Source organism: Bufo bufo, chromosome 5 (genome assembly GCF_905171765.1).
Source record: "Bufo bufo chromosome 5, aBufBuf1.1, whole genome shotgun sequence".
In the NCBI taxonomy this organism is placed as follows: Eukaryota; Metazoa; Chordata; class Amphibia; order Anura; family Bufonidae; genus Bufo; species Bufo bufo.
In genome coordinates this window covers 90,745,433-90,770,931 of record NC_053393.1, presented here as the reverse complement: position 1 = coordinate 90,770,931, position 25,499 = coordinate 90,745,433, and the positions used below count along the sequence as shown (strand labels likewise).

The 25,499-nt window shown below is 50.5% G+C and overlaps 1 protein-coding gene across 2 annotated transcripts in view; it reads left to right on the top strand.

Annotated features, from left to right (window-relative positions):
* LRRCC1 (leucine rich repeat and coiled-coil centrosomal protein 1) overlaps nt 1-25,499 on the top strand; it is an 82,472-nt gene that overhangs the window by 3,751 nt on the left and 53,222 nt on the right. Inside the window, exons 2-4 of one of the 2 annotated variants that reach the window (XM_040433074.1) lie at nt 1,273-1,356; nt 3,470-3,675; nt 24,384-24,449. In XM_040433074.1, coding sequence (XP_040289008.1) covers nt 1,298-1,356; nt 3,470-3,675; nt 24,384-24,449 — 331 coding nt within the window. In that variant the 5' untranslated portion in view covers nt 1,273-1,297. The remainder of the gene's footprint in view (nt 1-1,272; nt 1,357-3,469; nt 3,676-24,383; nt 24,450-25,499) is intronic. The other variant, XM_040433075.1, reaches the window with a different exon arrangement.

Here is a 25,499-nt window from a genome sequence, read left to right as displayed (position 1 = left end):
AACCCCTCTGTGCCATGTCCCCCAGTGCCATCAACCCCTCTGTGCCATGTCCCCCAGTGCCATCAACCCCTCTGTGCCATGTCCCCCAGTGCCATCAACCCCTCTGTGCCATGTCCCCCAGTGCCATCAACCCCTCTGTGCCATGTCCCCCAGTGCCATCAACCCCTCTGTGCCATGTCCCCCAGTGCCATCAACCCCTCTGTGCCATGTCCCCCAGTGCCATCAACCCCTCTGTGCCATGTCCCCCAGTGCCATCAACCCCTCTGTGCCATGTCCCCCAGTGCCATCAACCCCTCTGTGCCATGTCCCCCAGTGCCATCAACCCCTCTGTGCCATGTCCCCCAGTGCAATCAACCCCTCTGTGCCATGTCCCCCAGTGCCATCAACCCCTCTGTGCCATGTCCCCCAGTGCCATCAACCCCTCTGTGCCATGTCCCCCAGTGCCATCAACCCCTCTGTGCCATGTCCCCCAGTGCCATCAACCCCTCCGTGCCATCAGCCCCTCCGTGCCCCCCCTCCCCTGTAGTACTTACCTTTCCTGGCAGGGTGCGCGGCTGGCGGATATGGAGTGTGCAGGAGAAGGACGGCATCGTCTTCTTCCCAACATGCACTGGGACCTGATGTCACACAGTGTCAGGCAGCGCACGCTGACGATTGTTGCAGCCCTAGATGATACCAATTCAAGATGGCCACGTTTTACAACGCTTGTGTGAATGAGCCCCTGCCGGTGTACCCCGGTCATGATGATGTGTGGTCCATACTGACAGTTTGTCAGTGATTGTGGTGACGTCACCTGGCAGGACATGTCATCTGACTGCCCTAATGCTGCAGGGACTCCGGGGATTTCCTGGCTCATCGCCTCCAGCCGGATGTAGTCGGCGGCCTAGTAGTACGTCGTCTGTAGAGGATTGGCAGCCAAGGAGACGTCATAGCAACTTATCCCATGTTCTGTTCTAGCAATCTAGGTAATGTGCCTGATCCCTGGACCCCCAACGAGAACAGAGGGCCTGGGTCCCCCTTCAGTGGATCAGTGGTCACACATTCACATCTCTGCTCCATTCACTGTCTATGGGACTGATGGTGATAAGTTGCTATGGTGGACGATCCCTCTAAATCCTATAACTGAGTGCTGAGTACATTCAGAGGTTGTAGTTCAACTGCTGTAAAGTGAATCACCCAGCATTTGCCCATAGAGGTGCGTGCCCCGATACTGCCACGTGGCACACAGTCCTATATTCCTAAATGTTGATTCATTAAAACCTTTGTGTTTAGGATCTGGCCGCTGCTGTGAATAAAGATGGCAGACGAGGACCATGACAGCAAGGACCTGAGCCTGATGGATAAGCAGATCACTAGGTAAGAGCTCCAGTTAAGAATTAATAGCTGCAATGTCCTGATTTTACTGGAGGTGCCCCCCTGATCACATAGGTGCAGACCCCTATTTGTAGGGCGAATAGCTGTATAGCCGTGCAGGACCCTCAGGCCTGTATACCCCTTACAGCTGTTTATTAAAGCGGTATTCCAGTTACTACAGGTTATCTACTTCGGTGGGGTCTGACCGCAGGGACCCCCACTGATCCTGAGACCCCCCCCCAGAATAATGGAGCAGCTGGTCAAGCATAGGCCGTGTCACTTCATTCATTCTCTGAGACTGCCATAGACAGCCCAGTACGGAACGCCGCCATCTCTGGCAGTCCCATAGATACGGAGGAGCGGCGGAGATGCTCCACCAGCCGCTCTGAGCAACAGCAAGTCTCTTTGGTCTGTTCTTCTGTTAGCCCAAATGGCGCAGCAAATAGTGAGCAGGCTCCGGCCCTCTCAGCAGTGACTGACATCAAGGGCGGCCCATGAGCCTATGCTGAGAGGGGCAGGGGGAGTGATCCCCTCATTAAAGGGGTATTACAGTTGTAACAGCCATAAAAAGTGAATGGAGCGGCAGGTCAAGTACGTGCACTGCGCGCCATTCTTCTCTATGGGACTGCCAGGGATAACCGAGTATGAGCCCTTGGCTATTTCCAGCTGTCCCATAGAAATGAACAGAGCGGCAGTTCACATGCTCAGCCTGCCGCTACATTCATTTCGGGGGGGCCCTGCAGTGTTTGAGATCCCCGTTCTGGTGATAGACCCCCAACCGATCTATCAGCAGATACACAACCATGAAAAGGTTTTTGTGCTGTTTGGGCTACAAGTAGAGCAGACCTGTCTCCATATTCCGAGAGGCAAGTCTGTACGCCGAGGTCCGGGCATTAAAGGGGTTGGGGCCCGCACCTATCTCCTAACTGGAGCCCCAAAAGAGGTGGATAGCACCCCCCATTCATTTCTATGGCGCCGCCGAAATTAGCTGAGCACTGGCTCGGCTGTTTCTGTCGGGCCCATAGAAGTGCATGGAAGCAGTGGCCGGTCATGCGCAGTGCGTTCCCATTCAGTTCTATGGGGAGAGCGCTTGGTGGTGGCCAGACCGGAGTCCTCCCGCTACCACTTTGGCCCAATCCGTTCTCAATGCGGGTCCTAGCGATATGTCCCCATTCTCTCAGATGAGACAACCCCTTTTAGACCCCCACCATTCGCTAGTCTTGGCACATGGACCACCAACGATCAAAACTTTTGACATGTCGCTATGAAATGACAGATCTACTCTTACCATTTGCCAGATTTTGTACTGTGTTGGCGAATGGCATTTATCATGTCGGAAAAGTTATAACAAGCCACTTACTAATGTATTGTCTATATTGCTTCCTTTGCGCCCTGGATTCTTTTTTTCCATCACATTATACACTGCTTGTTTCCATGGTTACGACCACCCTGCAATCCAGCAGCGGTGGTCGTGCTTGCACACTATAGAAAAAAGTGTCGGACTATGTGCAGTCCCACGGTCCCAGCCACCAGAGAGACCTGCACTTTTTCTATTGTGTGCAAGCACGGTTCTGCTGGATTACAGGGTGGTCGTAACCATGGAAACGAGCAGTGTATAATGTGATGGAAAAATGAATCCAGGGCGCGAAGGAGGCAATATGGACAATCGCAATACATTAGTAAGTGGTTTGTTAGAACTTTATCTACATTATAAATGCAATTTGATGAAGTGAGACAACCCCTTTAACTCTCAGCTTTGCTGTCTGTTGCCCAGTGTTAGGCCTTACTCAGACGTCCATATTAAAAATCATGTTGTGGCCTATGGCGGTATTACACAGACATGAATAGTACCTCTTACTTCTATAGGTCTTTCTCCAGCAGGCCATGCGACATACTAAAATCTATGCCAGCTCCCTTGCTGGCGTAGATTTAAGTCATTTTCCACGCCAAAAACTGGCATGGAAAATGGTAAATGAGACCAGCCTGCCGGGCCGCCCACGTCATGCCCCCTTTTTTTTAGGGAATCTGGAAAAGTGTCGTAAGCGGCAAAAAGTGTCCTATAATACCTGTCCCCCCCGCCCATGTGTTTACTGCTATTACTTCTTTATCCTTTCAGTCTGCTGGACATTAACTTGCATGCTCGCCTCCTGTCCCTGAACCTGCACTGCAATCAGATCTCCAGGATTGAAGGCCTCTCATCCCTCCATCGTCTGCAGCATCTGGACTTGTCATCCAATCTTCTTTCCAGAATTGAAGGCCTGGATGCTCTCATCAGTCTGCAGAGTCTGAATCTGTCATGTAACCGGCTCACAGCGATAGAAGGTAAGCTTCTCACGTGTCGATACCAGTTTCTGGCACACAGACCTGTCAAGATGTGGCAATGTTATTGAGAGGCGTGCGCTCCTTAACGAATTTGGCGCATCTTACGTCAGCAGACTTTGTACTGAGGCTACTTTCACACTCGCTTTTTTTGGGCGGATCCGTCATAGATCTGCAAAAATGGATCCGTTACAATAATACAACCGCATGCATCTGTCATGAACGGATCTGTTTGTATTATCTGTAACAGGGGTCTCCAAACTTTTCAACAGGAGGGCCACATTGAAGATTTTACAAGTATTCGGGGGCCGGAAAAAAAAATCAGTTATGTATTAAATTAAATGTATATATTTTACATGGATCGTTTTTGTAATCAGCATGATATGACTGAGAACAAAAGAGAAAAAACTTTAGCAAAACAACGCAAAGACACCCGTGTCCCTATCAGCGGTGTCCCCATCAGCACAAAAATGTCCCCATCAGCACAGCAATGTCCCCATCAGCACAGCAATGTCCCCATCAGCACAGCAATGTCAGCATCAGCACAGCAATGTCAGCATCAGCACAGCAATGTCAGCATCAGCACAGCAATGTCCCCATCAGCACAGCAATGTCCCCATCAGCACAGCAATGTCCCCATCAGCACAGCAATGTCCCCATCAGCACAGCAATGTCCCCATCAGCACAGCAATGTCAGCATCAGCACAACAATGTCCCCATCAGCACAGCAATGTCCCCATCAGCACAGCAATGTCCCCATCAGCACAGCAATGTCAGCATCAGCACAGCAATGTCAGCATCAGCACAGCAATGTCCCCATCAGCACAGCAATGTCCCCATCAGCACAGCAATGTCCCCATCAGCACAGCAATGTCCCCATCAGCACAGCAATGTCCCCATCAGCACAGCAATGTCCCCATCAGCACAGCAATGTCCCCATCAGCACAGCAATTTCCCCATCAGCACAGCAATGTCCCCATCAGCACAGCAATGTCCCCATCAGCACAGCAATGTCCCCATCAGCACAGCAATGTCCCCATCAGCACAGCAATGTCCCCATCAGCACAGCAATGTCCCCATCAGCACAGCAATGTCAGCATCAGCACAGCAATGTCAGCATCAGCACAACAATGTCCCCATCAGCACAGCAATGTCAGCATCAGCACAGCAATGTCAGCATCAGCACAGCAATGTCCCCATCAGCACAGCAATGTCCCCATCAGCACAGCAATGTCCCCATCAGCACAGCAATGTCCCCATCAGCACAGCAATGTCAGCATCAGCACAGCAATGTCAGCATCAGCACAGCAATGTCAGCATCAGCACAACAATGTCCCCATCAGCACAGCAATGTCCCCATCAGCACAGCAATGTCAGCATCAGCACAGCAATGTCAGCATCAGCACAGCAATGTCAGCATCAGCACAGCAATGTCCCCATCAGCCGTGTCACCCTTAAGCACAGCAATGTCCCCATCAACGATGTCCCCATCAGAACAGCAATGTCCCCATCAGCGGAGTCCCCATTAGCAGCTGATAGGGGCCACCACTGATGGGGACACTGCTGTTGGGGACGCGGCTGATGGGGACACCATTGATGGGGACACCCGTGTCCCTATCAGCGGTGTCCCCATCAGAACAGCAATGGCCAAATCAGAACAGCAATGTCCCCATCAGAAAAGCAATATTCCCATCAAAAAAAAAATATTCCCATCAAAAAAAAAATATTCCCATCAAAAAAACAATATTCCCATCAGAAAAACAATATTCCCATCATGGGGACACCCACTGATGGGGACGCTGCTGTTGGGGACATTGCTGTGCTGATGGGGACACCACTGATGGGGACGCTGCTGTTGGGGACATTGCTGTGCTGATGGGGACACCACTGATGGGGACACCATTGATGGGGACACCCGTGTCCCTATCAGCGTTGTCCCCATCAGCACAGCAATGTCCCCATCAGCGGTGTCCCCATCAGCACAGCAATGTCCCCATCAGCGGTGTCCCCATCAGCACAGCAATGTCCCCATCAGAACAGCAATGTCAGCATCAGCACAGCAATGTCCCCATTAATGATGTCCCCATCAGAACAGCAATGTCCCCATCAGCGGAGTCCCCATTAGCAGCTGATGGGGACACCACTGATGGGGACACTGCCTTTGGGGACGCGGTTGATGGGGACACCCGTGTCCCTATCAGTGGTGTCCCCATCAGAACAGCAATGTCCCCATCAGAATGGGGACGCTGATGGGGACATTGCTGTACTGATGGGGACACCATTGATGGGGACACCTTTGTCCCCATCAGCAGTGTGCCAATCAGCGGTGTCCTCAGCAATGTCCCCATCAGCACAGCAATGTTCACATCAGCAGTTTCCACATTAGCAGCGTCCCCATCATTGCTGATGGGGACGCCGCTGTGCTGATGTGGAAACCGATGATGGGTCACCGCTGATGGGGATACCCATGTCCCCATCAGCGGTGTCCCCAGCAATGTCCCATCAGAACAGCAATGTCCCCATCAGCAGTGTCCACCGCAACATCCCCATCAGCACAGCAATGTCCCTGTCAGCGGTGTCCCCAGCAGCATGTGTCCCCATCACCACTGATGGGGACACCTCTGATGGGGACATTGCTGTGCTGATGGGGACATCGATTATGGGGTTACCGCTGATGGGGACATTGCTATCCTGATGGGGACACCATTGATGTGGACACCCATGTCCCCATCAGCAGTGTGCCAAACAGCGGTGTCCCCAGCAATGTCCCCATCAGCAGTGTGCCCATCATCGCTGATGGGGACACCTCTGATGGGGACATTGCTGTGCTGATGGGGACACCATTGATGGGGACACCCGTGTCCTCATCAACGGTGTCCCCATCAGAACAGCAATGTCCCCATCAGCACAGCAAAGTCCCCATCAGCAGTGTCCCCAGCAGCACAGCAATATCCCCATCAGTATGTGTCCTCAGCAGCTTGTGTCCCCATCAGCGCAGCACAGCAATGTCAGCGTTCCCCATTGTGTCCCCATCAGCGTTGTGCAACACTTGCCTCCGCTGTAGCCGGCTTCTGCTCCTCTTCTTTTTTTTTTCTTCTTGGACTCCTGAGTCCCGACTCCCGCCCGCTGCTACACACGTGGATTTGTTATTTCAAACAGCGGGCGGGAAGAGGGGAGGTGCCGCACCTGTGACGTCACTGGTTGCCGGGACATCGGCGGTCCCAGCAGCCAATCAAAAAGCACAGTGTGACAGCATGGGCGGTTGTGCGGCTTTCGTTCCTGCAACCTGTCAGCTGCGGGCGGGCACGGAATCGAACACACAACACAAGCGTGACAGCATGGGCGGTTGTGCGGATTTGGTTCCTGCAACCTGCCAACTGCGGGCGGGCCGGATCGAACGCACAAGCGGGCCGGTTCTGGCCCGCGGGCCGGGGTTTGGAGACCCCTGATCTGTAACATAGCCATGACGGATCCGTCATGAACACCATGGAAAGTCAACGGGAGACGGATCCATTTTCTATTGTGCCAGTGAAAACGGATCCGTCCCCATTGACTTACATTGTAAAACGGATCCGTTTGGCTCAGTTTCGTCAGACGGACAGCAAAACGCTGCAGGCAGCGTTTTGGTGTCCGCCTCCAGAGCAGAATGGAGACAGAATGGAGGCAAACTGATGCATTCTGAGCGGATCCTTTTCCATTCAGAATGCATTAGGGCAAAACTGATCCGTTTTGGACCGCTTGTAAGAGCCCTGAACGGATCTCACAAACGGAAAGCCAAAACGCCAGTGTGAAAGTAGCCTTAGACTGGTCTATGAAATGGAAGCAAAGAAAGTCTCCATGTCACAGGCGGCACAGGTACAAGAAAGCTCTGAAGTGTGAGGCCCCACTAAACATTTTTAGGACTTTCTCGTGCATGGCATTGGGGGACACAGCACCATGGGTATATGTCCAACTACCACTAGGAGGCACTAGACACAAAAAGTGTTGGCTCCTCCCCGTTGGGCTATACCCTCTCCACAGGCACAAGGCTATTCAGTTTTTGTCTAGTGTCCGTAGGAGGCAGACCTGTCCTGCTTTTTTGCAGGTCCTGCTGTTTATTTTTTATTTTATTTTTTATTCTTTTTTTCTCTCTTCTGCAGGTCTCGGTGATCTCCACCGTTATACCTGCTTCAGGCTGGGGCTCCATCGTGTTCCACTTTAGTTGCCCCCCCTGCGGGCGCGTACTTCTGTACCATCGCCGGTCACCCAGTCCCCACAGACTGCATCCGCAGTGGCTTGCCGGCATTCCCACGGTTCCCGTGTTGAGTCTGCCAAAGGGGTGACCCTGCGGCGCCCGAAGACATCAGATGGTGAGTATAGTGAGTATACTCCCCTGTCCCTGCCCCAGGGTTAGGTTCCCTCCTGTGGCCAGGGGGGTGGGATCCACCTTAGCTGGGGGTCCTGAGAAGCTTCCATCTTCCTCCACCTTTCTCTTCCCCCTTGGTTGGTTTTTCTCTCCTCCCTGGCCACACAGTCCAGGCGTCGCTTCTTCTGGGCCTTCCCCGCTACTTTAGTCCCCGGTTTTTGCAGGGACTAGGCCTCATCTTCCATGGCCCGTTCCCGGCTCCCAGGTGCTCTGTTTGCCCTGTTCCGCCCACCCCGAGGCGTCGCTCCCCCCCCCCCCCCCCCACCCTCCTCACCCTCCTCACCTAGTTTTGTGGGTCCGGAGGCCCCTCGGTCGGCCGCGATTCGTCCCGCCCCCCTCGCTCCATTCCCGGCCGCCTCATAAATCGAGGCCCCGGCTTTTGGGCCTGCTAGGCCGCGATCTTCCCGGCCCCTCCTCCTTGCTTCCCGGGCTTTTCAGACCCCGCCCGGCCCTCGGGAGGGGCTATCTCTCTCCTCCCTTTACTGGATCTAACGTGGGTTATCTATCCAGTGGATAGATCCTCAGTTTAAAAGAACTACAGACCCCCTTTAGGTCATTGTCCTATGTACTGTGTGAAGGCAGCTAATGCTGTACATAGGGATCACTCAAGTCGTTCCCCCCCCCCCCACCCCTCCTCAATTGCTTCATTTCTCCTGCAGCCTCTATAGCTGCTGCAGCACCTCTTTGGGGAACATGGCATCCGGGTCCAGATATGACAGCCTCTGCTGGCTGCTCTATGAGGGTCTCCTCTCCCAGCCTCTCCTCGGATCGCCTCGTCTTTTCACGTGCGTCCGCTGTCTACGAAGGCTGCCATGCGGTCGGCCTGTCCCTGCTTGTGTGAAGTACCTCTTTCCAGACCCCATTGTGTCCCCTGACCAAATCCTTTTGGGTAGGTCCCTTCTGAATGGTCTCCCTCTTTGTCAAAGCCATGGGAACCTTGTCCGACTCTCCCAATCCCTGGCGGAGTCGCTGGACCGCTATCTATCCAATTGCGGCCACCTATGCCCTCCCAGGGTCCTCCCTGCAGATGAGGCATGCTCAGATACCGGGTCCGGCAAGGGGTAGCTCACAGTACAACCTCGGGTGGTCTCAACAGGATTCCACCCCTCCTCGGCATCCTCGGGTCCTCCCCAGGACAGGCCTGAGGCTGGTGACGAATCCTTTCCCGTCACCCCATCCGTTGCCTCGGGGGACACCTCTGCACCGATTCCCTCGGAACAGAGCATCAGGCGGTCTTCCTCCATACAGAAGCCTCTGGGAGGTCAAGACTAACGTGCACGGAGGAACCTCTCCTACCCAGGGTTGGTATCCCCTCTAGTGGATTTTCGGATGGCGCTCCCCTGACTGCACAGGTATTCAACCGCACAGGTAAGGCAGCCGTCCCCGTGTTTAGCATAATGAGTCACCTACTTGGTGTCTCTGGTACGTACGCCTTCTCCTTAACAGGGGGGTACCTGCACCACTGCCATAGGCTGTACCTGACAAGCCTTCCTGGTTCCCCTATACCAGGGGCTATGCTCTACACATTTGAGAGTGTTTCCACCGGGTCCCCATCCTGGTGCTGGTGTTCGTCACTCTACCTCATAACGGGGGTCCCTGTTCTTGGCAAGCGCCTCCTGTTGGTTGGTAAGGAAAAGCAATTATATATGTCTGTTTCCATCCGCCTTGCTCCTTTTCATAGGTAGAGTACCTACACCTACTCCAGATGCTGAAGCCATTACTCCTGGCTGGCTCTATGGTGTTCCATGCGGCACTATTTCTCCCTTCCGGGCGAGATACACAGGCCGCCTTCAATTGCCTTGGCAATTGCACCTGTCTGTTCCCAGCCACTGTGCTCCTTTCTTAGGTAGAGTACCTACACCATCTCCTGATGCTGTAGCCGATACATCTGGCTGGCGCTATGGTGTTCCATGCGGCACTATTTCTCCCTTCTGGGCGGGATATACAGGCCTCCTTCAATTGCCATTGCAATTGCTCCTGTCTGTCCCCAGACTTTTTTGCTCCCTTTCTTAGGTAGAGTACCTACACCATCTCCGATGCTGTAGCCAATACCCCTGGCGGGCTCTATTGTGTTCTATGCGGCAACATTTCTCCCTACGGGCGAGATATAGAGGCCACTTTCAATTGCCGTAGAATTGCCTCTGTCTGGTTCTAGTCGGCACCAAGCTGCCACCTTGGTCCCTTCATAGGTAGAGTACCTACACCATCTCCTGATGCTGTAGCTGTTGCTCCTGTGTGGCTTTATGGTGTACCATGTGGCATTTTCTCTCCCTTACCGGACGAGATATTGAGGCCTCCTCCAATTGCCGTGGTCATTGCACCTACCTCATCATAGTGTGCACCAAACGGCCATCTTACTCCCTTCATAGGTAGAGTTCCTGCACCGTCTCTGATGCTGCAGCCGTTACACCTGTCTGGCTCTATGGTGTACTATGCGGCCCTGTTTCCCTTTTTTTCAGGCGAAATAGAGGGCCTCCTTCAGTTGCCATTTCACCTACCTGATTGTAGTGTGCACCTGTCTTGTTCTTTGTGGTACCGTGCGGCCCTATTTTCCCCTTCCCGGGCGGAATATAGGTACCATTGCTAACGCGGTAGCCGTTGCACCTCTCTGGTTCTAGGGTGCACCATGTGGCCACATTGCTCCGATCTTAAAGGTAGTACCTCTACCATCTCCAGATGCTGTACCCATTACACCTTTCTGGTCGTTTTCTGCACTACGCAGCCATATTTCTACTTTACAGGTTGAGTACCTGTACCCTCCAAATGCAGTAGCATTCCCAGATTCTGTGGCTATGTTTCCACTCTCCTTAGACATGCAGCCACTTTCCCTATATTTTAAGCGTGTGGTTGTATTACTCAAGGTGCTGGGCGCTATGGTGCAATCTGTGGCCCATACAGTTTCTGTATTACAGGGTGCTTTCTGCCCCCAGGTTCTAATCTGTGCTGCGGATGTTGGTTTCACCCTTTTGGTTCTTCCATACATCTCCACTCCGTTTCTGTCGTACTCAATGGTCTCCTTGTACTTCTCAGGGCACTGTCTACAACAGGCCATCCTGGTTCTGCATGTGCATGGTTTCCATATCTGGCAGGGGTGGGCCAGCCCAACCCCCACCTTGTCGGTCTAGTGCTACTTATTGTAGCTCCAGTATATGGCTGATCTGTTCTGATCTGGCGGGTGGTCCACATTCAACCATGCTCCCTACACCATGGCCAGGTGGTTGTTGGCCTTTGTGCTAGGGTTGCTCTTGCCATCTCTATAAGGTACTACGGTTTGCTGCGCTTCGCGTTACCCCATGTTATAGAGGAGTACTCGCGTTGTTTCCTATTACAGAGTGGCCCATTCCTGGTGGAGTACAGGGATCTCCACTGGATCTTCTACCTTGTTGGGGCACGTAGCTGGTGTGCATCGGCCGCTGCAGCAGTTTTCGGTCATCGCTGGATGTCCTCCGCCACACGGAATCATTCTGGGGTCATCAGCATTTTTCATCGCTGGACGTCCTCCCTGACGGGTCAGGGACAGGACCACTGAGCGCCACACACCTGCCTGGCAGGTAATTTTTCAGCTGGTTGCTCTGGCATCGGACAGGGTCCCGTAGTTCCTTCTGGGTCCAGGTGTTCTCTGTATTCCCTTATATTCTCTGCTTAGTTGTACTTCATGACAGAGGGGCAGTCCCCTTGGACCTTGCCGTCGTTTGCACCTGTCAGGTACTTTCTCCCCCCTGGGAGTTTTCAGTACGCCGGTCGCGGCTGGTTTCTACATTTCTGTGTAGTCTCACCCGGCTTTTTCATGGCGACTTCTGCATTCCTTATGCATATGGATGTCTGTCAATTTAGTGGTACATCCCGAGCTGCTGTACTTGTCCTCTCTGGGACAATGTATACAGTTTGCTAGTCACTGTTCTTGGAACGGGTAGTTGTCCATGGCCAATGTCCCTTCCCCTATGGTAGTTTCATCTCTCCTTTCCTGGATATTCTGGCTTGCGTTGTCTTCTGGTGGTTCAGCTCCTGGTTCCTTGTGAGCCCATCCGGGGTACTCCTTCTGGAGTCCCTGGTCCCCGTTTATTTGACCACTCAGGTTCTGCATGGCAATCGTTTTTTTTGGGGGGATCGGGGCCTGGGTTGATTGTTCCCTTTATGGGTTCCAAAAGCCTTGTGGTCTTCTTGGGATTCGTGTCTCTTTTCCCATCCTCCCACGTCAAGTACCTGGTATTGAGTGGTTTAGCACAACGGTTTGCAATTCCGCCGTATGGTCTCCTTCGGGAGGGACCTCCTCCTGTTGTAGAACCTTTCCTCCTTCGGCGGTTGGAGTACTCTCCTTCTACTTCCATGTCTTTCAGTCCAGTGTGTCCTGCTGAGATTTCCTGGGCCTGTATCTGGTTCCTTTTTTCCCCTGATGCTTCACATGCCCAGAGTTTCCTCTGGTCTTACGCTTCACAGTGATATCTTGTTTTCCGAGGCTCGGGCCTCATCTCCTGTTTTTGGGACGCAGGTCTTACTCTTTTTTCCTGGCTTTTACCTACAACCCCCTCCTTCTCCAAGGGTTGGCGGTTTCCTCTAGCAGCCTTGGGTTTTCGCCTTTTAAATAGGGCGCATAACTTCATCATCTGCCTTGTGGTGAGGGGAGACCTGCTCCCTTCACATGTGAGCCTTGCTATGGCTTCCCTCACTCGTTTGGCTTCCAGTACTTCCTTGTTTCCTTTCTCCCCTGGCCTGTCAGGGGTTGACCACAGGTTTTTTCGCTCTTTGGGTCTGAGACAATTTAGAGCGTTAGGTAGTCCCAACACGCGGTGCTGTCCTAATTTTTTCTCCAGCCCTTGGCTGAGCTCGGTGTTCCCTTTTGCCACCTTCTTGCATTTGGGATTTTCTTCCAGGCATTTTTCCTGGGCTGCTGACAGTCTTCTCTGATTCTTCCTTGAGGCTTCTTCCTTGTTATGGAACCTCTTGCCCATTCCGTGTTTTCTACTGTTGGGTCACATGGTTCTCCTGCACCTGTATACCCAACCGGTGGCATGGCTGTTCTTTTCCCACCCTCGGGGACTGCTTTGGGACGTCCCATGGTGCTGTGTCCCCCAATGCCATGCACGAGAAAATTGGATTTTTTGTACTCACCGTAAAATCCTTTTCTCGTAGTAGGCATTGGGGGACACAGATCCCACCCTATGTTTTTACTTCCGATTTTCCGGGCTGGTCTCTTGATCTTTCCCGGTACGGGAGTTGTTGGTTCCTTGCTTTTTTTCTCTCTCCTACTGCTTTTTGTACAAACTGAATAGCCTTGTGCCTGTGGAGAGGGTATAGCCCAACGGGGAGGAGCCAACACTTTTTGTGTCTAGTGCCTCCTAGTGGTAGTTGGACATATACCCATGGTGCTGTGTCCCCCAATGCCTACTACGAGAAAAGGATTTTACGGTGAGTACAAAAAATCCAATTTTTGTGTTAGTTGGTGCATTTTTTTCTGCCACTTTTTTAGGCGAAAGAGGCCACCGCCAGATGTTGGCTGTACCTCTGTGGGAATTATTAAACACAGTACAAAAATGCAGGTGTTTTTATGGCACTTTCATCAGTTTTTCATCAGATCCCCAATCAGATTCCCATTATTCATCAGACGTCAGATCTGTAAGACAGCATGGCCTGTCTTACTGACCGAGAAACAGCGTAGGAATGTAGAGCAGTACAATATATTCAGCCATTTCTGGAAAGTAATACTTTTAGTGTCACTTACCTCAGAAATTGTGGCCTGTTTCGCTGACGTTGAATTATATGTTAAGAATCTGGCGATATAAAAATTATTATCTTCTTACTCCTTTTAGAGAGAACTTCCATAAAAGCTATAATGTTGGTGGGGCAACCATGTAATCCGTCCTAGACATGTTCTTTTGATATTATGTCACCCGCCTTCTATTCTACAAGCCAGCTTCTCTATAGCCATTTTACAGAATATACACATTAGGCCCATACACAACATCTGTACACGTGGCGGAAGCGTTACGTGCTGCACGTGTATGGCACCCAGCACATATAGAGCGCGCCGCAGGTTGTCGTATGTCCTAAAATCTGTGCAGAATTTTTAAAGACCCCATTCACTTGTATTGCACTCTGTTGCAGATCTTCTGCGTAGAATTCTGCTCTGATAATTTAACGGGGTAAGGCCTCATGCCGTTGTGTGCATCCGTGGCCGTTGTGCCGTTTTCCGTTTTTTTTTGCGGACCCATTGACTTTCAATGGGTCCGTGGAAAAATCGGAAAATGCACCGTTTTGCAGCCGCATCCGTGATCCTTGTTTCCTGTCCGTCAAAAAAATATGACCTGTCCTATGGGTCCGTGAAAGAACACGGATGCACACAAGATTGGCATCCGAGGCCTTCATCCGTGGCCGTAGGTTACTTTCATACAGACGATCCGAAGATCTGTCTGTATGAAAGCTTTTTCAGAGCTGAGTTTTTTTCATTCGTGAAAACTGAAATCCGACAGTATATTCTAACACAGAGGCGTTCCCATAGTGATAGGGACGCTTCTAGTTAGAATATACTGAGAACTGTGTACATGACTGCCCCCTGCTGACTGCCCCGATCTCTTACAAGGGGCTGTGATCCGCACAATTAACCCCTCAGGTGCTGCACCTGAAGGGGTTAATTGTGCATATCATAGCCCCCTATAAGAGATCAGGGGCTGCCAGGCAGCAGGGGGCAGACCCCCCCCCCCCCCCAGTTTTAATTTCATTGGTGGCCAGTGCGGCCCCCCCCCCCCCCCCCCCTTGTATTATTTTCATTGGTGGCACAGTGTGCGCCCCTCCCTCTATTGTATTATTTTCATTGGTGGCACAGTGTGCGGCCCCCCCTCCCTCCCTCTATTGTATTATCATTGGTGGCCACGATCTAACTCAAATCCGATGGTATATTCTAACATAGAGGCGTTCCCATGGTGATGGGGACGCTTCAAGTTAAAATATACCATGGGATTGGAGAAAACTTCGATCCGATGGTATATTAACTCCTGACTTTACATTGAAAGTCAATGGGGGACGGATCCGTTTGAAATTGCACCATATTGTGTCAACGTCAAACGGATCCGTCCCCATTGACTTGCATTGTAATTCAGGACGGATCCGTTTGGCTCCGCACGGCCAGGCGGACACCAAAACGACTGTTTTTTCATGTCCGTGGATCCTCCAAAAATCAAGGAAGACCCACGGACGAAAAAACGGTCACGGATCACGGACCAACGGAACCCCGTTTTGCGGACCGTGAAAAAATACGGTCGTGTGCATGAGGCCTTATTCCTTGATTGACAGCATAGATGACAACTGTTGTCCCAGCAGTCGGACCCCTAGTGATCCTGAAAATGGAGGGTCTTGATCACCCAGTCCCCTCTCTGAATGGAGCGGTAATGATCTTGTCTGAGCATCACTGTATTCACAGACCTGTCTATATCAGCCCCCTAGAAATGACAAGGATGCACTGCTGATCATTGGGGATGATCGCTGGGAGTCCTAGCCCATTGATCATTTACTGCTCAAATGTCTGACATATGGGGGCAGATTTACTAATGGCGTCGTACATTGCACTGTCTAAGAATACGAATGCACGCAACCGTATGTATTTTGCGGGCCACAAAACACGGATCCGCAAAAAATACGGATGACATCCATGTGCATTCCGTATTTTGCGGAACAGAACAGCTGGCCCCCTAATTGAACAATACTATCCGTGTCCATAATGCAGACAATAATAGAATATGTTCTAGTTTTTTGGCGGAACGGACACGTGGTCATACGGAAACGGAATGCACATGGAGTAATTTCCGTTTTTTTGCGGCCCTATTGAAGTGAATGGTTCCGCATACGGGCTGCAAAAAAACGGAATAGACACAGAAACAAAATACGTTTGTGTGCATAAGCCCCTAATATTAGGGGTATTCACAGGATCGTATGTATTTTGCTGTCCGCCAAAAAATACGGAAGGCGTCCGTGTTGCATCAGATAATTTTTTATTTATTTTTTTGCTTGTTTTGCAGACCCATTGTAACAATGCCTATTCCTCTCTGCAAAATGGACATGTTCTATCTGTTTTCAGGACTGCGCAATGGACATACGGATGCGGTCAGCACACCAGCCCCATTGAAATGAGTGGCTCCGCTTCCAATCCACATTTTTTGCGGACCAAAAGTACAGTCCTGTGAATGGGGCCATAGACAAATGTACTATTCTGACGCATGGATCTTTGTAACTTTGGAGAATCGTAACTCCTGTGCCAGATTGACGTTAGAATTCCATTCATGCACCAGAAATTTTGTCCGTGTCCCAAAAAATGTGTTTGTGCGCCATAAAAACGGTCTAGTCTACGTTTAGGCTACCTATAAGTTGGCATAGTTTCACTCCAAAAATGCACCAAAATTTTGGCCCACAGGCCGTATTTAGGGTATGCCCCCTTTCTAGCAAAGCCACGCCCATTTCTAGCAAAGTCGCCCACTTGTTGGACAGGGCGGAAAAAGCTTAGAAGAGCGTGTAAAACGGTTGGTAAATGTGATGCAAAGCATGCACGCCAGTTTTTTGGCGCCATAGAACTGGCAGGATTTTATTAGTAAATCTGCCGCATGGAGTCCAGAAGGCTGCCGGGTGATCAATTTTTTAGTATTTTTATGGTTTTAGTAACTGTTAGGGCTCGATCACATGACCGTATGTCTTTTTCAGTATTTTGCGGGCCTTTTTTCCCAGATCCGTTTTTCCATTTCTTTATTTTTTTTTCAGTGGTGTTTCCGGTTCCGTTCCGTTTTTCCGTATGGCATATAAGATATACAGTAATTACATAGAAAAAATTGGGCTGGGCAAAAAAACAATTTAAATAGATGGTTCCGCAAAAACGGAACAGATACGGAGTACATTCCGTATGTGTTCCGTTTTTTTTGCGGACCCATTGACTTGAATGGAGCTACGGAACGTGATTTGCGGGCAATAATAGGACATGTTCTATCTTTCAACAGAACAGAAATACGGAAACGGAATGCATACGGAGTACATTCCGTTTTTTTGCGGAACCATTGAAATGAATGGTACCGTATACGGAACGCAAAAAACGTTTGTGTGAACGAGCCCTTAGGGTCCATTCACACGTCCGCAATTTCGTTCCGCATTTTGCGGAACGGAATTGCGGACCCATTCATTTCTATGGGTCCGCAATTCCAGTCCCGAAAAAAATAAAACATGTCCTATTCTTGTCCGCAATTGCGGACAAGAATAGGCATATTCTATTAGTGCCGGCGATGTGTGGTCCGCAAAATGCGGAACGCACATTGCTGCTGTCTGTGTTTTGTGGATCCGCAAAACACGTTGCGGACGTGTGAATGGACCCTTACTGTGAGCTTCTAAAATTGTCTCTCCACTGCCATAAATCCAGAGCCCATCTTGGCTGAAATACTGCTAAGCCCTGTTCATCTCTGGCTCTTGGTTGGTAATAGCGCCGGATCTGTCACCAGCAGACATCGCCCAACAAACCCCATTCACTTCCAGTGAGATCCGTTTGGTTCCACTGAGGTCCTGACATGTTCTTTATAAACTGAAGCCACAACGCAGGAGGAATCAGGAGCTCTTTAGTGGCTGCTCTAATGTTAAAGGGCATCTGTCAGCAGACTTGTCCCTATGACACTGGTTGACCTGTTACATGTGCACTTGGCAGCTGAAGGCGTCTGTGTTGGTCCCATTATCATCTGTGCCCGCATTGCTGAGAAATATGATGTTTTACTATATCCAATTGCGCCTCTAGAGCAACAAGAGTTTCTCATCCGTATCATTGGGGGACACAGAAGACTTTGGGTATAGCTGCTGCTGCCACTAGGAAGCGACACTGAGCAAAAAAAAGTGTTAGCTCCTCCTCTCATCTATACCCCTCCTGCAGACACTGAGCTAATCAGTTTTAGCTTAGTGTCTGTAGGAGGCAGACCTCCCTGCTTTGCAAGTCTGCAGATTTTCATTCTTTAACATCTTTCTCTTTTTCTTTCCTTTAGCTGGGCTGATGGCAGTCTCCAAGCTGCCTGCGTTCCCACCCAAGAGACGGGAGACCAGGGGGTCACCCAAACCCCGTGCTCCAGAAGAAAAGGAGGACCACCAGAGGTTCCTGTAAAAACCTCTGTCTCCCGCCAGCATTCGCATCACCACGACTGTCCCCCGCAGTCACCTCTGTTTCCGGTGTAGCGTCCCTCACCAGGGGGCCGCACACCGAAGGTGGTGATCGGGCTGGAGCCAGGGGGGGCAGAAAACGCCAGACGGTGAGTATTCTCTCAGTCCCCAAGGCCCCCATTCCTCCATCCCCTCCTCAGGTTTTCTTTCATGTGAATATCCCCCATGGAGGCCTACTTACCTCCACCTGTCCCTTCTCTGAGGAAGGGGGAGACTTCTGCTTATTCCCAGCCTTTCTCTAATGGGAATTATTAGGTTGTTATTAGGTTGTTTCCTAAGAAAGATGCCCTAGGAATCTGGTGATTAACCTGCATGTGCATATGGAAGCTAAGCAGGATGTGTGGATGATGAGAGTCCAACCTGGTGTAGTGATTGCTCTAGCCCCACCAGCCCCTGCCTTCTGCTTAACCCTCCTTCCATAGGCGGAGAATTGCACTTGCACTGGATACCGTACAGCCCGTAGCATACCCTCCTTCCACCAAAGGCGGAGTAATTTGCATTTGCATTGGATACCGTACAGTCGGTAGTGTTACACTTCCTTCTTAGGCGGAGTACTTGCATTGGGTACTGTATAGCCGGTACCATTACCCTTCTTCCATAGGCAGAGAATTGCACTTGCACTGGATACCGTACAGCCCGTAGCATACCCTCCTTCCACAAAAGGCGGAGTAATTGCACTTCCAATAAATACTATACATTCCGTAGCATTACCCTCCTTCCATAAGGCGGAGTAATTGCTTTTGCACTGGATACCGTGCAGCTTATAGCATTACCCTCCTTTCATAGGTGGAGTAATTGCACTTACAGTGGATACCGTACAGCCTGTTGCATTACACTCCTTTCATAAGCGGAGTAATTTGCATTGGATGCCGTACAGTCGGTAGTGTTACACTTCCTTCTTAGGCGGAGTACTTGCACTTTCATTGGGTACTGTATAGCCGGTACCATTACCCTTCTTCCATAGACAGGGTAATAGCACTTCCATGGGGTACCGTACAGTCCGTTCCATTATTCTCTTTCCATAGGCGGAGTAGTGCCACTAACTCTGGACACAGTACAGCCGGTAGCTTTACCCTCCTCCTATGGGCGGTGTAATTGCAATTCCAGTGGGTGCCATTCGGCCGGTAGCATTACCCTCCTTTTTTAAAGGACGGAGTGTTTGCACATTTCTTAGGCAGAGTATTGGCACCTTCCGTGGGCTCCTGTACATCAGGTAGCATTGTTCTCCTGATGCGCATGCGCTGTGCGACGCCATCTCGACGCGCTCCGTGACGTCTGTAAGCGCATGCGCGGTGTGCGGATGTGGACGCGCTGAGAGATGGCGCCGCATACCATGGAGCTTCCCGCGCCAGAGTGTGTGGTCCGCAGATGTGCCGCATCCAGGTAATTCTCTCCCATCATCCCACCCCCACTTCATCCTATATATACCCTGCTCACTCATTACATAGTACCTCCTGACGAAGCCGTGAGGTGAAACGCGCGTCGAGGTCTCGCGCTCAGGGTCTGTCATCCATCCCGCCACCATGTCTTCAGGTACGTCCTGTCACTAGCACAGCTCCATACATTGTACAGGGTACCCTTGCATGCATCCATAGTGGGTCCTCTGCATCTAGGCGCATGTTGTCTTTTGATTTCTAGCCAGTGACTCTCATTTTTTGAGTCATTATCATTGGTTGGTCCTGGTGCCTATGCATTTTTGTGTATGTTAGCTATGGCTCACGGTTTACCAGAATTGGTCTGAGGTACCTTGTGTACATTACCCTATTGGGATGACCTTTACATGCTATACCATCTGGTTACCCCTGAGCCTTACGTATCGATTTGTTGGTCGTACCTATCTGTGCCTTACATTGCACAGTCTTATTGGTGGTGTTCTTGGTGTGACTGGCCCTGTGCTTCTCCGTATTCTGTATACCATCCTGTTCTCCAAATTTTTTATATTTTATAATAAATGACATTTTTTGATATACTAATTCCACTTGTTTAGCTTTTTAGCATTGTTCTCCTACCATAGGCGGACTATTTACACCACCACGGGATACCAAAAGTCCGGTAGCACTGCCCTCCTTCCATGGCGGAGTAGTTGCACTATCACTGGATCTTATGCTTCCTCTAGCATTCCTCTCCTTCCGTAATAGGAGTATTTGCACTTACTCCTTATACTGTACATTTTGTGGTATTATCCTCTTTGTATAGAGTGGTTGCTCTACCACTGCTCCCTTTACAGGCTATTGCATTACCCTCCTTCATTGGGCGGGTAACTGCACTTCCGCTGGGTACCATACGTCCTGTTGCATTACCCCCTCCACAGGCGGAGTAATTGCACTAATACTGGTTGTCATCTGTCCTTTCGGTTTTCCCCCTTCTATAGCTGGATTAGTTGCACCATAGTTGCATACTGTAGATCCGGCAGCATTACCCTCCTTCTATTGGTGGAGTAGTGGTTACCAGTAGTGGTTACACTACCCGTAGTACCAGTAGTGGTTACACTACCCGTAGTACCAGTAGTGGTTACACTACCCGTAGTACCAGTAGTGGTTACACTACCCGTAGTACCAGTAGTGGTTACACTACCCGTAGTACCAGTAGTGGTTACACTACCCGTAGTACCAGTAGTGGTTACACTACCCGTAGTACCAGTAGTGGTTACACTACCCGTAGTACCAGTAGTGGTTACACTACCCGTAGTACCAGTAGTGGTTACACTACCCGTAGTACCAGTAGTGGTTACACTACCCGTAGTACCAGTAGTGGTTACACTACCCGTAGTACCAGTAGTGGTTACACTACCCGTAGTACCAGTAGTGGTTACACTACCCGTGGTACCAGTAGTGGTTACACTACCCGTGGTACCAGTAGTGGTTACACTACCCGTGGTACCTGTAGTGCTTACACTACCCGTGGTACCTGTAGTGCTTACACTACCCGTAGTACCAGTAGTGCTTACACTACCCGTAGTACCAGTAGTGCTTACACTACCCGTAGTACCAGTAGTGCTTACACTACCCGTAGTACCAGTAGTGCTTACACTACCCGTAGTACCAGTAGTGCTTACACTACCCGTAGTACCAGTAGTGCTTACACTACCTGTAGTACCAGCAGTGCTTACACTACCTGTAGTACCAGCAGTGCTTACACTACCTGTAGTACCAGCAGTGCTTACACTACCTGTAGTACCAGCAGTGCTTACACTACCCGTAGTACCAGTAGTGCTTACAACCAGTAGTGCTTACACTACCCGTAGTACCAGCAGTGGTTACACTACCCGTAGTACCAGCAGTGGTTACACTACCCGTAGTACCAGCAGTGGTTACACTACCTGTAGTACCAGCAGTGGTTACACTACCCGTAGTACCAGCAGTGGTTACACTACCCGTAGTATCAGCAGTGGTTACACTACCTGTAGTACCAGCAGTGGTTACACTACCCGTAGTACCAGCAGTGGTTACACTACCCGTAGTACCAGCAGTGGTTACACTACCTGTAGTACCAGCAGTGGTTACACTACCTGTAGTACCAGCAGTGGTTACACTACCTGTAGTACCAGCAGTGGTTACACTACCTGTAGTACCAGCAGTGGTTACACTACCTGTAGTACCAGCAGTGGTTACACTACCTGTAGTACCAGCAGTGCTTACACTACCTGTAGTACCAGCAGTGCTTACACTACCCGTAGTACCAGCAGTGCTTACACTACCCGTAGTACCAGTAGTGCTTACACTACCCGTGGTACCAGCAGTGCTTACACAATGTATCAGGTTTCCTTCTTCAGACGGCGGAGTGATGCTCTATCGCATTTTGCGTCTTTCTTAGGTGGGACGGTAGCTGACAGGCTGTGGACTCAACACGATTGACATCCATTCTCTGTCAGTAGGTGGAACAGATGCGCTGCTTGTCAGTGTCCTTGCTCCCCAAGTGGAGGATGGCGCTAGCACCATATTCTGGGTGTTTCCTGCTGTTTGGCCTCGTTCTCAGGGGGAGCCTCTCCTCTGGTCCTGGAAACCATAGTTTGGCTATGGTTTCCCCCCCCCTTGTCACCCCTAGATGCTGGTTCCCTGCTGAGCCGCATCAGCCTTCTCTACTTTTCCCTTTTCGCAGGGCGAGTAGTTGCACTTTCTCCACATACTGTTTAGGCTCATTCACACGACCGTGTGAAGCCCGTTGCCATATTGCGGACCACATTTGCGGATCCGCAATACACGGGCACCGTTCCGTGGCCATTCCACATCACGGATGCGAACCCATTCATTTCAATGGGTCCGCAAATCCGGAGATGCACTACTGAAGTACCACAGAGTGCTTTCTGGGTTCTGTTCCTTGCTTCCGCACCGCAAAAACATAGAACATGCTCTATCTTTTTGCAGAATGGAAGGATCGCGCACCCATTCAAGTGATTGGGTCTGCGATCCCCATGGACGGGGCCCGTGCATTGTGGACGGCAATTTGCGGTCCACAGCACGGGCACTGGCTTCACAGGGTCATGTGAACGAGCCCTTACTACCTGCTCGGCTAGTGTTCAAAGCCATTGGGGGCATCATATGCCCCCTTTCTGCTGTGGGTTGCCTGCACGGGTGGTGTTGGTCCAGGTTCTCTAGCCCTGACTTGTTCATCATGGTCCCGCTGGAGTGTTCTTCTCTTCTGGCAGTCCGATACGGTGTGTGGGGCCTCTGCCTTTATCCCTACTTTCTCCCCCATGGGGGGCAAGTTTTGTCACATCTGCAGTCCTTTGGCCCTTGATATCCAGACACCATTCTTTTTCAGCGGAATTTGGCTTCCCTTTCTGTGGTTCGGACCTTTCTGCAGGGGGTGGCGCACACTGCGCCCCTTACCGGCTTCCGTGGAATCCTTGGGGGATTTGCATCTATCTGTTTCAGACGTCCTCTTTCCGACGGACGGATTCATTATTCATCGTTCCGGAGGGACCGAGACGAGGGCTGGCTGTCTCCAAAGTTTCCATTTCCGATTGGATTTATTTGGCCATGGTGGAAGCGTACCGCATCAGAGGCCGGACACCACCCTTCCGGGTTACTGCTCATTTTGCTCGGGCAATGGTTGGGCAGTACATCATGGGGCTTCGGCCTTTCAGCTGCTTGTTCGTCTGGGCACACTTTTCCAAGTTTTACAGAGTGCACACCTTTGCATCTTCTGACACTTCTCTGGGGCGTAGAGTTTTGCAGAAAGCGGTCCTCGGATTGGCAGGATGGCTTCTTCGTTTATGACCCACCCTTGGGACTGCTCTGGAACGTCCCAAGGTCAAGACTGTGTCCCCCAATGATACGGATGAAAAAAATCGATTTTTGTACTTGCCGTAAAATCTGTTTCTCCTCCGTTCATTGGGGGACACAGCTCCCACCCTGTATGAACATTACTGGTTCTCCTAGATGGGTCATTCTGGTTCTTCAGGGTGACCCATCTCCGGTTTTCTTCCGTTTTATTGTATTCTGTTGGCTTCTCCTGGCGGCTCCTACTGCTTTTGTACAAACTGATTAGCTCAGTGTCTGCAGGAGGGATATAGCTGAGAGGAGGAGCTAACACTTTTTTAGCTTAGTGTCTCCTCCTAGTGGCAATAGCTATACCCAAGGTCAAGACTGTGTCCCCCAATGAACGGAAGAAAAACAGATTTTACGGTAAGTACAAAAATCTAGTTGTTGCCGTTACACCTAGAGGCTCTGCTCTCTCTGCAACTGCTGCACCCTCTCCACTTTGATTGACAGGGCCAGGTGTGATGGCATTTACACTGTCTGGTCCTGTCAATCAAAGTTAGAGGGCAGAGCAGTTGCAGAGAGAGCTGAGCCTCTAGGAGTAATGGCAACGCCCCCGTTGCTCCTAGAGGCTCATTTGCATATATTAAAATAAAATTTTTCTCAGCAATGCAGGCACATGTGAACATGGGACCAACACAGATGCCTTCAGCTGCCAAGTGGACATGTAACAGGTCAGCCAGTGTCATAGGGACAAATCTGCTGACAGATGCCCTTTAAGGAGTATACTGGCTGGTGATAAATGGTGGAGTCCGAATGCTGGGACCCCCACGGATTGCCAGAACTGGGGACCCTGTCCTGCTGCTTATGTGATTTTATGGTTTTAGTTATTTGCTTGTGATCTTATAAACCTACGTCTTACACTGTATTTTCCTCAGGGCTGCAGAACTTAATAAATCTGAAGAAAGTGAACCTATCCTATAATCGCATAGATGACCTGAGTGGTAAGTGGATACATGACCCCCGTTTCCTGATTTCCCTGGTTAGATGTTGATTTGCCGGTGAAGAGGTTTTATTAATGACCAGACTTTTCTAGCGAGACGCGATAACGCAGCCGACGGCTTCATCCTCTCGGTTTGTCTAATGGGTTGTGGCAGTAACATCTTTATGACAATATCACTTTGTACACAGCGAAGATCTGCAGATTGTTTTTCAAATTGTTTAAGATATTAACATTTCAGTTTATTGGCCTATGAAATCCGAGGCCGTCTGAGTAGGAAAACGGAGGCATAAATTCGCATTCTCGTGCGTCAGTTCCCGACATGATCCCGCTCTTGGCACAGACAGCCCAACTGATAACTGCATTAACATTTCCATTAAAGAGAATCTGTCCTGGGCAATCTCCCATTATAGGCAAGTGTATTCTCCCAGCATGCAAATGATTCTCTGGCCAATGCAGTGCAGAACCTTAGCCCCGTAGGTTACTGCTACCATAGGTGTATCGCAAATCGTAGCCATACTGAGTATATTATCGCAGGCCCAGATGAACCGGCATATCTACAGAAGCCATGAGCATGAAAACAAGTGGCCCCAAGTTCTGCATGTGACGCCATTCCCCATAGAAATGAATGGGGCCGTCAGAAATCGACCACTTAAAGGGAACCTGTCCACCGGGATTTTGTGTATAGAGCTGAGGACATGGGTTGCTAGATGGCCACTAGCACATCCGCAATACCCAGTCCCCATAGCTCTGTGTGCTTTTATTGTGTCAAAAAAACGATTCTGTCCTGGGATGCGGAGCAAGACGGATCGATCATGACCCACAATGTAAGTCAATGGGGACAGAACCGTTTTCCCCTGACACAATTTGACACAATAGAAAACAGATCCGTCCCCCATTGTTTTTTAAAGGAGCTCATGACGGATCCTTCTTGGCCATGTTAAAGATAATACAACCGGATCCGTTCATAACGGATGCAGATGGTGGTATTATCAGTAACGGAAGCGTTTTTGCTGAACCCAGATCCAGTAAATACGCTAGTGTGAAAGTCGCC